This window comes from Oryzias latipes, chromosome 4, assembly GCF_002234675.1.
Source record: "Oryzias latipes chromosome 4, ASM223467v1".
NCBI classification, from domain to species: Eukaryota; Metazoa; Chordata; class Actinopteri; order Beloniformes; family Adrianichthyidae; genus Oryzias; species Oryzias latipes.
Genome location: NC_019862.2, coordinates 32,593,254 through 32,605,779, shown reverse-complemented (window position 1 = coordinate 32,605,779; position 12,526 = coordinate 32,593,254). Strand labels below are relative to the sequence as shown.

Genomic DNA, 12,526 nt, shown 5'->3' with positions numbered 1-12,526 from the left:
TGGAGGATCATAGCGGTACTGAGACGCGTTAGTTACAGGACAGCGCCCCTTCAGGATCATAGCGGTACTGAGACGCGTAGGTTAGAGGACAGCGCCCCTTCAGGATCATAGCGGTACTGAGGCGCGTTAGTTACAGGACAGCGCCCCTTAAGGATCATAGCGGTACTGAGACGCGTCCCCTTCTGTTACAAAAAACATACCAATAAACATTTTTGGTTCATAATTGTACTGTTGAATAGCTTCAAATCAGTAAATATTACGTTCTTAAATAATACTCTATGCTTATATGCATTTATCCAACTAAATTGAAGCTTTAAAAACATAAATAGAACCTTTAAATCGTTTAGTAGTAATAGTAGTAATATTTATTGGTCTAACTTCATATAAATGTTTTTAAAGTAAGGCTCAAAACCTCCCTTTTTAATCTAGCTTCTAGCTGAAATTTCGAAATATATTTATTTGATATAAATTCTTTAATGTATTCATGATTTTTTTCTACTCATTTGATTTGATCTTTTTATCTATTTATTGCAATCTTAGTGACTTATATCCACCTATTCAGGTTTGTTTATTAATTTTATTTGCTTACTTTTTAGAAGAGTGACGACTGATCAACTTAATCAATTAATCAATTGCATTCCTACGATCCAACCAGATCGATCTGTCTGAGGCAACTTACAAATCAATTCAACCAAACTGATAAACTGATAAGCGATGTGGGAAAATACCATCTGGACTGAGGTACAGCAGGATTATTGTTAAAAAACCACCAATCACAGCAGACAACACGTGTGATGTCATCAACACGGATCAGTCCATCATTCCAGTCCAACGTGTGGACAGACTGTGAATAAAGTCATGTGACCATCCAGTGTCTAGAATGTTCTAAGAATGTTCCCTTTGGATTCTTTGGATGTGGAAAAACAACAGTGGTGAACTTTAGGAAACTAACATGTGAATGGATTTGACATTCATTCTAGTTTACTGGTTGGTTTGGACACAGATTTCATTAACTTGATGATCTGGAAGAAATCCAAGAATCTGGAAAACTGTTCAGTAGCAGGAATTTCTGTCTGAGTCTCACTGCTGGAAGTTTGGATGAAGAGGATCTGGATCCACTTTAGGTCAGAGGATCTGGATCCACTTTAGGTCAGAGGATCTGGATCCACTTTAGGACAGAGGATCTGGATCCACTTTAGGTCAGAGGATCTGGATCCACTTTAGGTCAGAGGATCTGGATCCACTTTAGGTCAGAGGATCTGGATCCACTTTAGGACAGAGGATCTGGATCCACTTTAGGTCAGAGGATCTGGATCCACTTTAGGACAGAGGATCTGGATCCACTTTAGGTCAGAGGATCTGGATCCAATTTAGGTCAGAGGATCTGGATCCACTTTAGGTCAGAGGATCTGGATCCACTTTAGGACAGAGGATCTGGATCCACTCTAGGTCAGAGGATCTGGATCCACTTTAGGTCAGAGGATCTGGATCCACTTTAGGTCAGAGGATCTGGATCCACTTTAAGTCAGAGGATCTGGATCCACTTTAGGTCAGAGGATCTGGATCCACTTTAGGTCAGAGGATCTGGATCCACTTTAGGTCAGAGGATCTGGATCCACTTTAGGTCAGAGGATCTGGATCCACTTTAGGTCAGAGGATCTAGATCCAATTTAGGTCAGAGGATCTGGATTCACTTTAGGTCAGAGGATCTGGATCCACTTTAGGTCAGAGGATCTGGATCCACTTTAGGACAGAGGATCTGGATCCACTTTAGGTCAGAGGATCTGGATCCACTTTAGGTCAGAGGATCTGGATCCACTTTAGGACAGAGGATCTGGATCCACTTTAGGTCAGAGGATCTGGATCCACTTTAGGTCAGAGGATCTGGATCCACTTTAGGTCAGAGGATCTGGATCCACTTTAGGTCAGAGGATCTGGATCCACTTTAGGACAGAGGATCTGGATCCACTTTAGGTCAGAGGATCTGGATCCACTTTAGGTCAGAGGATCTGGATCCACTTTAGGTCAGAGGATCTGGATCCACTTTAGGGCAGAGGATCTGGATCCACTTTAGGACAGAGGATCTGGATCCACTTTAGGTCAGAGGATCGGACAGTTTAAAATGAATCAATAATGACTAGGAATACTATCGTCAACCACATATTATGATGGGAATTGAATTGCTGTTAACATGAATCGTTCCACCCTATTACCTATCCATCCATCCACCCTACCTTCCTACCCGCCTCTGGTTTTTAACTGAATTTTGTTTTTTAAATTAAAAAATGCTTTTACTATGTAAAGCACTTTGTGTTACATAAGTATGAAAAGTGCTTGATTTGAATTCATTTGATTTGTGTGCATTCAATATGCAGTTCTGTGCACGGGAATCTAGCACTTTCAACAAGAAATACTTTAAAAACAGAAATAACTGTTGTTTGATGTTTTTTACAAAATGCAAAGTGAGCAAACAAAAGAAACATGAAAATCAAGTCAATGTCACGTGTTTCCACCTTTGTCATCAAACTAGCATCAGTTCTTTTAGGTCAAGTTGCACAAAGCCGGGATTTCGTATGTTAATTGTCAGGTGATCAACCAGGTATAGCAAACAGGTGCTTATGGTCATCCATGACCCACAAGTGGAATTCAGTCATGAACTGAAGCAGAAGCAGATGTGTGAAAGGAGCGGCTAAACTCTGCTGAAAGACAGTTTCTGCCGCATCAGCAACATCTGTAGCAGAGAAGAATTTCACAGCAGACTGAGCTTTTCAGATGTTAAAGATCTTTTGAAGATGCATTAACCCTTGTGCTATCCTAGGCACTTTAACAGTGGGAGTTGGGTCATCTAGACCCACTAGGCCACATGTGTCAAACTCAAGGCCTGGGGGCCAAATGTGGCCCTCCATGTCATTTTCTGTGGCCCGCAAGAGCATAAAAGTTTTTAATTTCTTAAAATAAAATGAAAAATTGGTGTGTATTTATTCATATCTAGGGGGAATTGTACTTAAACTATCGGATTGGGCAACTAACCTTTAGGACTTAAACACTGTCCATGTAACCTAACCTAACAGAATCAAATGTTAAAGGATTTATGCTAAAGTAACAAGCTAACATTTGTTTCTATGCAACTGTAATTGTCACTTCAAAAAGTTATAATGAATAAATAATGAGTTATTTCACATTAAGGAGTAGTTACTTTTATTTGTCAGTACAAGTTAGTTACATGTATAAGTCAAATCTGGCCCTTTGAGGACAGCCGCTATGCTGATGTGGCCCTCTGGGAAAATGAGTTTGACACCCCCGCACTAGACAGTGCTCTGACCCTTTTTCTTCAGTGATTTGTGATCTTCACTGGTGTCCATGGATTACATGAAATCTTTCCACCTTTATCCACCTTTGTCATGGTAGTGAGAACACGTCAATGGAAGGGGGGGGGGGGGGTCATCTAAGATAGCACAAGGTTTAAGAAACACGGAGGAGCATGAAAACAAAAGAACCTCCATGCAGCAGAAGAAAGACACATCGAGCCTACAATGTCCGGGTCCATCAGAACCAGCAGGAACCAGTTGGATGCAGGCCCATCCTCTAACTTTCCAGAGAACTGTGGTCAGAGATGGTCTTCATAGAAAAGGTGCAGCCAGAAAAACAAACCTTTAACGTAGAAAGAGGCAGAGCGACTCAAGACTGCAGACGCTGGGATGCAGAAACACGGCAACAAGTGCTCCAGACTGACGAGTCAAGGTCTGAAATACAGAACTTTTCCAAAAGAAAAATAATCAAACACCATATTTTCATATTAATAAGCTGGAACCTTAATTTAAATACACATTACTACAATACAATTAACAAATACATACTTGAAATCTATGACTGTAAACAGTGGATCCTGAATCTAAATTCTATGAAAGTTGGATTTTTTAAAAGGAATTATAGAAATGAATACATTTTTACATGATATTCTACATTTTTGGAAAGAGTGTATATTTATAAAGTCTGTTTTCTGCTCCACTTTGCTCTGACAAACGAAGGGCTGCAATACCCCCTACAGCCACGCGGTGTCGCCCTTTAACCAACAAGAACGCCAGCATTTTTCAATGAAATCTTCCTGCACAACATGAAAATTAATTTAATCCATACTTTACAGTAATGTCAGACAAAGTACATTTTACATGAATTAAATTGAGCTTCATTTTGATAAATTGTGTCACTATGTGATTTAGTGTATTTACCTGACAATCAACACGAAAATAAGCAGTTTCCCTAAATATTTTAGTAATGAACGATAAATAGAACTCACATTCGCAGTTAATTAGTTCTAATGCGTGATTTATAACAGTTTAAGTTGTCATGTTTTCGCTGCACCAGCTTTGTTTGGAGGTTTGAATAAAGATGAGTTTCATATCTTTCACAGACTGAATGCTTTTATTTTCAAGTTTCCATTTTCTATCATCAATGAAATCTGCTTCATTAGTGCATGCACAGGTGAGAAACCCCCCAACCTGCTTTTTAAAAAAACATTCAGACTCTTGTTTTCATTTTCTTTTCCTCCCTCAACTCCTGCTGCCTTCCCTAAAATAGGAACTAAATGAAATTACCTCCTTAATAACATTTTCAGTCCAGCGTGGACTTTTGTCTTAAATTTAGAAGCATAACAAACAGCGTAAAGTTTGATGTCACTTCTAGCTAATTTTATTCCTTTGCTAAAGAAGGAGTTTTCAAACAGCTGAAAATGAATAATCTTCATCTTAAAATCCGTTTTTATTTAGTTTTTTTTTGACAGATAGGAATCCACCACCATTGCACAGGTGCTTCTGTCACAGGTGAGCTCTCCACACAGTCGCTGATGTTATTCTACAAAACAACACCAAAAAATGCAGAAATTAAAGGACATTTTTGTTCTGTAGGAATCATTTGTATAATTAACAACCAAGTTAAGCCACACATGTATTTTTTATTGCAAGTGTAACCAATGTATTTTGATTAAAACTGCAACAAATTTGCATTTTACAGTATTTCCCTCAAACCAAACAGAGGTTTAAATATCAATGGTTTGAAAACGTCAGTCTGTGGGATTTCCCCTAAGATCCTCTTTCAAGAATATATTTGTCCCCCAGAGTTTTCAAGAAAATGTGTCTGTAAACCAAACATCAGGTAAATGACTCATGCAAAAGCACCCCACCCCAAGTGCACCAAAAGGCTCAAAGCTGCAAGAATCAGGTGATGCAGTCAGAGCCCACAGCCCTGGACTCTGCAGCCGTGCAAATGACATCAAACTTCACTGAGCCGACAAAGGGTGGAGCAGAACACCACCAACAACACGGGAGGCTGATGGAAGGATGCAGAAAACACGATTCATGCTGCTGAAGTCAATCCAAGGGTTACAGAATCATGGATGTGGCTGACTTTCACCCTACAGGGGAAAAGAACACGCGTTTGTGTTTTTGAACCTGTAAAACCAGTGAGATGCTCAGGGATGGAGAAGAGGCTCTTCTGGATTTTTCATCTACCTGCTCTCCATCTTTAATAATAATAATAATACATTTTATTTGTTAGGCGCCTTTCAAGGAACCCAAGGTCGCCCTGCACACAGCTGTCAGCCTCCAGAACAACAACGAGAAGCGAACAGTCGTCCTTTCCTCCGCGGGGATGTAAACCCGCTGCAGAGGTCTACCTTCTCCATGAGCACACGCCCATGCTTGTGGTTAAACCTTGCGGTTGCAGAACTGTTTAAAGTTATATTTTCAGAGCAGGGCGTTTTCAACAGTCATGGGTGTTTTTTTCACCTTTTGTTGCTTTAGCTTGTCTTGTCCTTCTTAAGTTTAGTCATTCTTCAGTAACAACCAATGTGTGACGCTTTTGAAAAGGATAAGGATTCTTTTGTTTGGCTTTTGGACCTAAATAATTTTAGGGAAACGGCAGACATTTTATGCCTTTTTTATTTCAAAAATATGTTTTTTATCCTCAGTAAAACTGATGTTTGATTTAAACTTATTTAATTGCAATCATGACAATCAGTTTCACTCTGATCTGCTTTGAAATGCACAGAGATGCTTTGACTTTTGAGCATTTAGATAAAGGTTGCATTTGACATGTTTCAGTTCTGTTTTCAACATTACAAACTTCACAGTTCATAGGCTGAACTTTACTAGCATAAATCTGTAAAGTCCTTTAATAAAGGCCACATGTGTTCACCACAAATTCAAGTTTTGCTGATTTTTGAGCATTCTTTCCAAATCCTGGGGTTTGGTTTGTCTGAATCTGTTCTCCGTTAATGAAGACGTCCAAAGTGGTTCCATTCTCCCCGAATGACCCGCCTGCCTTGTGAAATGTGCTTGTTGATGGTTGAGGGATCCCTGCTGTGCAGTGTGCCATGCATGATGACAGTATGAGCCATGCCTGCGGCCGGCCTGCAGACCCAAAGCAACCACCACAGCTGCGGGATGAGACATATGAAACCCTCTATCTGCAGGGAGGGGCGTCTTTCAAATTTGATTGGGAGTTCCTGTTTTTCTCGTGCACTTTCTGAGAAACGCTGAGGTAAAAAAAGAAAAGAATTCAAAATGTGAGGCCTTTGTGAGAAAGCTTTATCCGTGTGCTATTGCCTTGTAGATGTAAGTGAAAGTCTTGCAACATATCCTTAAAAATATTGAGCCACGACACTTTACAAAACATTGAAAACTGTCTTTTGAAACAGAATTTCCCACACAAGTCACTACCGTCCAGCTTGAGCAATACTATATGATGCTTATTGGCATCAAAATCTATTTTTGTGCATTTTCTTAATATGCTGTCAAGCCATTTTTGAGCTTTTTATTGTAATTTACGGCCCAACTCTCCTGTTTTCTGAGTCTCATTTGATCAAACTGAAGTGTCAGTCTGTGCTAGAGGTGCACTTGTGCATGTGCTGCTTTGAATTGGGTGTGGTCGTTTAACCTAACCCACTGCCTACTTCCCTATGAAGAATGAGCTGCAGCAACCTGCAGCCAGCAGCAGGTTGCTGTCACACTCAGCATCACCAGCAGCAGCAGCAGCAGCAGCAGCAGCAGCAGCCAGAGTAAGTACTTCCACTGCTCATCAAGTGTCACCTCACTAGTCTGGATGTTTCCTAGATTTCAGTTTGAAATGACCTGTTATAGATTTGATGACATCATTTACAGCAATTAAATAGAAAAAAACAATTTAGTGTCATTTTATCTAAAAAAACAAACAAAAATTGTCATGTCTTTTAAAAAAAAGTACATAGAAAATAATGAATTCTCATCTTGTTGATTTTGATGAATGGGATTTTCAGAGGAAAGTAGAAGAAAACTGTCATTTTGATCAGTTGTTGATGTGTAAGTGATTTGTCAAATGTTAAATCTACATTAATAATCTGAACCAAACTTTGGAGGTTTTTCTGTGTTTTTGCAAAAACCACGTGGAGCGTTTTCCCCACGTGTTTATTTAAATGCCCTCGCTGTTTGCTCATCCTGTGTTAACCACAGACAGTTGAGGATTGGGGCACACAGAGGGGGCTTTAACTGCCTTTTAAATGCCTTTAAACGTAGACTGAAGCGACCCTCTCGCTCCGTGAACACAGGAGGTTTCAGGCTAACTCTGTTCTGGACGCCAAGGACCCCATCCTTTCGCATTTCTTCTTTCTTACCACAGAAATTTCACCCCGTCACAGAAATTTGCATGCACCTAGTAACCAGTAAAAAAAGGAATTTTTGACATATAGAACGACCCCCCCCCTCCCTAAAATGATGACATCACAGGTACACAACTCCTAAAGGGGTCAAAACAAATTCCAAATCTACTAAAGGTTTGAAATATTTATGGGGAGGGGCACAGGACCAAGTCGCCAGTGGTACACCCCCCATGGGAAAAGAAGACTTTTTTCCAGCGATCTTTACGAAATTCAAAGCTTCGTTGACCTTTGACCTCAGGAAAGAGTTGTGATCTTGAACAAAAATCCCTTCAGTGCCTTCTACAGAGGGAATTCCATCTCCTGCCTCGTAACTCCTTGAGCATCATTGGGATGAATGTTGGAATTAAAGTTTGTAGATCTTGAACAGCGATGGCGTGGCGAGCTCTAAAAAGCGGCGTATCCTTGTTGCTCGCACATTTGTTATTGGAATATTGTAAAAATTTATAAATTAGTCGTTGGCTCAAGCTAAAACAATATGACATTTTATATGAACATATTAGGAATGTAGGCGTGGCTAACAAAAAAACTCTGTTGCCGAGGAAATCCAAAAGTTTACTTTTGCCGATTCTTGTAAAAACTACATAGAACTGTTCGTCACCCCCAGGTGACCAAAAAATAAAATGGTTGCCATGGAGATAAAGCCAACCCGTTTTTTTCTCTTCACAGGTGTGGTTGCGTCAGCGGCGAGCACCAGTGGTCAGAGTGGAACAGCCTGTTGAACACAGGAGTGCTGCACTCGTCTCTGTGCGGCTCGGTTCACCAGCAACCTCCATCCGGACCCGCTCACTTCTTGCCATGAATTCCCTCTCCTTCCTCACCTCGCCGTCTTCTTGTCCCCATCTGTACAACTACCCCAACACCACTTCCCCGAACGCCTCCGCGGGCATCAGCTACGTGATTCTGCTGCATTACAACCACACGGGTCGCCTGCAGAACAGGACCTTCTCCAGCGCCCAGAGTCACATCAGCGTCTCCATGGCGGTCTTCCTCTCCTTCAGCTTCTTCATCGTCTTGGAGAACTTCCTGGTGCTGCTGGCTGTCATCTCTCGGATCCGCCACAGTCGCCGCTGGGTCTACGTGTGCATCGCCAACATCACGCTCAGCGACCTCCTGACAGGAACGGCCTACCTGGTCAACATCTGCATGTCTGGCAGGCAGACGTTCCGACTCACGCCGGCGCTCTGGCTCTTCCGGGAGGGCATGCTGTTCGTGGCCCTGGCGGCCTCCATTTTCAGCTTGCTGCTGATTGCTGTGGAGCGTTACACCACCATGATGACACCCCTGCCACAGAAGTCAACCAGGAACACCTACTATCGGATCTATGGCCTGGTGGCGCTGTGCTGGGCGCTGGCGTTGGCGATTGGCTTCCTGCCTCTGCTGGGCTGGAACTGTGTGTGTAACCTGGACGAATGCTCCACACTCCTCCCTCTCTACTCCAAGACCTACGTTCTCTTCTCGCTTGTCATTTTCTTCCTCATCCTCCTAGCTATCGGCGTGCTTTATGGTGCCATCTATTGCCACGTGCACAAGAGTGCCCAGCTGGGTCCTCAGCGCAGTCGCAAACGCTCCCTAGCGTTGCTCAAAACTGTCATCACCATTGTGGGAGTCTTCATGCTCTGCTGGGGGCCGCTGTTCCTCTTGTTAATCGTGGACTTTTTCTGCGTGTCCCGCCAGTGTGCCCTCCTTTTCAGTGCAGATTTTTGCATCTCTTTGGCTGTTCTGAACTCCGGCCTGAACCCCATCATCTACGCCTTGGGCAGCAGTGACATGAGAAAGGCCATAGCGGAGCTGCTGTGCTGCTGCTGCCTGAGGGCCGGCCTCTGTCGCCCCGACACCTTCACATCCAAGGAGACCAGCAGCACCTCGGAGAGCAGGAGGGACAGTCTGAGGAACAGCTTTAGCAAGGTCAGGAATCTGAGTGTGGCCTCCCCGCCTTCCACCCCCAGCAAGCCCCGGAAGACACCAAGAAAATGCCGACTGAGCACCACAACCAGCTGCTTGTCAGTTTCAAGTGGTTAAACCACAAGTTGTTTCCCCTCCCAAGAAAGACCTGAAACGTGTGAACCCACTTCCTCTGATTTTAAATGTAAAAGCTGAATGAAAGATGACTTTATCAGTTAAAAGATGTGACAATTATCAGTCATTAGGTATTAAAAAGTACAAAATATTTCTCAAACATTGAAAATCTGTTTCCTTTTGCCATGTCAGCCTGTATTTTTATGAACTTTAGTTGAGTATGTACATAAAACCATGTGTTGTAAGATGTTGAAAGATTGTATTAAACCAGCAGATGTACAAATAAAGTTTATTTTCATTAAACCCTTGTCTTCAGTAGATAATGCTTCAGTTTTCCTCTGGGGGAGGTTCATCTCTGAAGCTCTGATTGGCATTTCAATCAGGAGAGATATTAGAAATGCCACACAGAGTTCAGTCCGGTTGGAAGCAGACCAAGACCACCTCCAAAGATGGGCCCAAGAGCGGTTCTTGGTCCCGGACCAGGGTCCACTTGGGTGTAATCAGACTGAAAATTTGTCCCTGATAATCGGGGGAACCGAACTCTGGCTCACTGTAAGCGAACCACGTGTTTCCAGTCTGAACAAAACCTAAGTGAGGTAGATCTCCTTTTTATAAAAATGCTCCAATTAGATTTGGATTTTCCTCACGGCACCACATGTAACACGCTTGCAAAAACCTGCTATATAAGCAACATGTGAGGGTATAGCAGGAAACATTTCTGCTTATTTTTCTCATCGTGGAGCTTCAAAAGTCCCTTTTCTTTGCTGCTTCCTGCTTCTCTGACAGGATGACTGATGGAGGTTCAGTTCAGTGCTGGGACTGCAGCCCCAAGGGCACACGCACAGCTAGGCCTAATGGATAAATTCATTATGACTGTCTGACGGAGGAGAGATAAGGTTTAGGAGACAGTACACACATGTGAGCTACACCCATTACTGTACCATCCTTCCGCTGCCAACTGAACAGGGGAACAATTGGCTTTGATTTCATTTGAGCATGCAGAAGGCATTTCCACCAAACAAAAGTTTTGAACATCCTGCATTGGTTTGCATGTGTATTTCACATCTAAAGAGCACAACTTGAGGGATCTCTTGCTGTTTTTGACTTTTAATATTTGTTTACAGCTGCTCATCTATATTCACTTCGTCCTCATCAGGGGCTTTCTCCATCACAGAGGGACAATTAGCACTGGCTACTTCATTTTGGAGGCAATAGTACCTGGAGAAACTCACACAAGCGCCACGCAGCAAATAAGGCAACAATCACCACACCACAGCATCTTCTTCTTTTTTTCCTTTCAGCTTTTCCCTTCAGAGTCTCCACAGCCAATCAGCTTCCTCCGTCTGTCTTCTTCATCCTCTACCAGCAGCTACCTTCATGTCTTCCTTCTCTGCATCCAGAAACCTCCTCTCTGGTCTTCCTCTGGACCTCTGGCAGCTCTAGACTCAGCATCCTTCAGTGTCTCCTCTGGACATGTCCCAACCATCTCAGTCTGGCTTGATCTCCAGGACCACCATGTGCTGTCCCTCTGATGTCCTCATTCCTGATCCATCCTGGTCCCTCCCAAAGAGACCCTCAGCATCTTCATCTCTGCTTCCTGTCTTCCTCAGTGTCTCTAGGAAACAACATGGCTGCTCTCACCACACATTAGTAACATTCAGAGCAAATACTCTGAGACCAGCTCCCACCTCCAACCCAAGTTCGTTCGACAAAACCGAGTAGCACCGTGGTTTAACGCTGAAACTCGGTCTCTTAAACAAGAAACCCGTAAGTTGGAAAGAGAATGGCGCCGCTCCGGTTCAGAACAGTCTCTGAATATCTGGAAACATAGCCTATTAAATTATAAAAAAGCTCTGCGTAGAGCTAGAAGCCAGTACTATTCAACCTTAATATCAGAGAATGGAAATAATCCAAGATTTCTTTTTAGCACTATTGCTAGATTAACTCGCAGTCAGAGCTCAGTAGAACCACATGTTCCTGTTTCTCTCAGCTCTGATGATTTTCTTACATTTTTCGATAGTAAAATCTCAAATATTAGACATAAGTTAAATCAAGTTATTCCTACTATCAGCCCAGAACAGGCTGAAGCGGTAGAAGTGGAGGCATCCATAGAAACCTCTGTAACATTAGACTGCTTCACTGCTGTGGATCAAGCGGAAATAACATCAATTATTACGTCCTCCAAATCCTCAACGTGTCTGTTAGACCCAATTCCCACTAGACTTTTTAAAGAAACTTTTCCCCTAATTAATGATCCCATATTAACAATGATAAATGCCTCTCTGGAAACGGGTTACGTGCCACAGTCTTTTAAATATGCAGTTGTTAAACCTCTTCTGAAAAAGCCCAGTTTGGATCCTAGCATCTTGGCCAACTATAGACCGATATCAAACCTGCCCTTTATTTCTAAAATCCTAGAAAGAGTTGTAGTTAAGCAGCTTTACTGCCACCTACAGGACAACAGCCACTTTGAAGACTTTCAGTCGGGGTTTAGACCTCACCACAGTACGGAAACTGCACTAGTTAGAGTCTCTAATGACTTGTTATTGGCCTCAGAAAAGGGACTACTTTCTATTCTGGTCCTGTTGGACCTCAGTGCAGCCTTTGACACTATCGACCACGGTATTTTACTCCATAGATTAGAGCAGGACATAGGGATCAGAGGATCTGCTCTCCAGTGGTTTAAATCCTATCTGTCTGATAGGTATCAGTGAGGGCTTGTAAGCCATCATTAACAAAGTGGTCATTTATACTAGGACTGATACTATGGGAGCTGGTCTCAGAGTATTTTCTCAGAATATCACTAAGTACTGGCTGAAC

General features: G+C 42.5%; 1 protein-coding gene across 1 annotated transcript; it reads left to right on the top strand.

Annotated features, from left to right (window-relative positions):
* Positions 1-6,940: 6,940 nt before the first annotated feature.
* On the top strand, positions 6,941-10,009 carry s1pr4 (sphingosine-1-phosphate receptor 4). Its single transcript, XM_004068454.3, has 2 exons — positions 6,941-7,054; positions 8,357-10,009. Exons 1-2 carry the CDS (start codon positions 6,956-6,958, stop codon positions 9,707-9,709), a joined length of 1,452 nt encoding a protein of 483 aa, XP_004068502.3. The 5' UTR covers positions 6,941-6,955; the 3' UTR covers positions 9,710-10,009.
* Positions 10,010-12,526: the final 2,517 nt, after the last annotated feature.

What these genes read in the sequence shown, in the direction of transcription:
- s1pr4 (XM_004068454.3), top strand. Translation starts at nt 6,956, where the DNA reads ATGAAGAATGAGCTGCAGCAACCTGCAGCCAGCAGCAGGTTGCTGTCA. An exon ending in CAGCAGCAGCAGCAGCCAGA is followed by an intron (nt 7,055 to 8,356) that starts GTAAGTACTTCC and finishes TTCTCTTCACAG; the next exon opens with GTGTGGTTGCGTCAGCGGCG.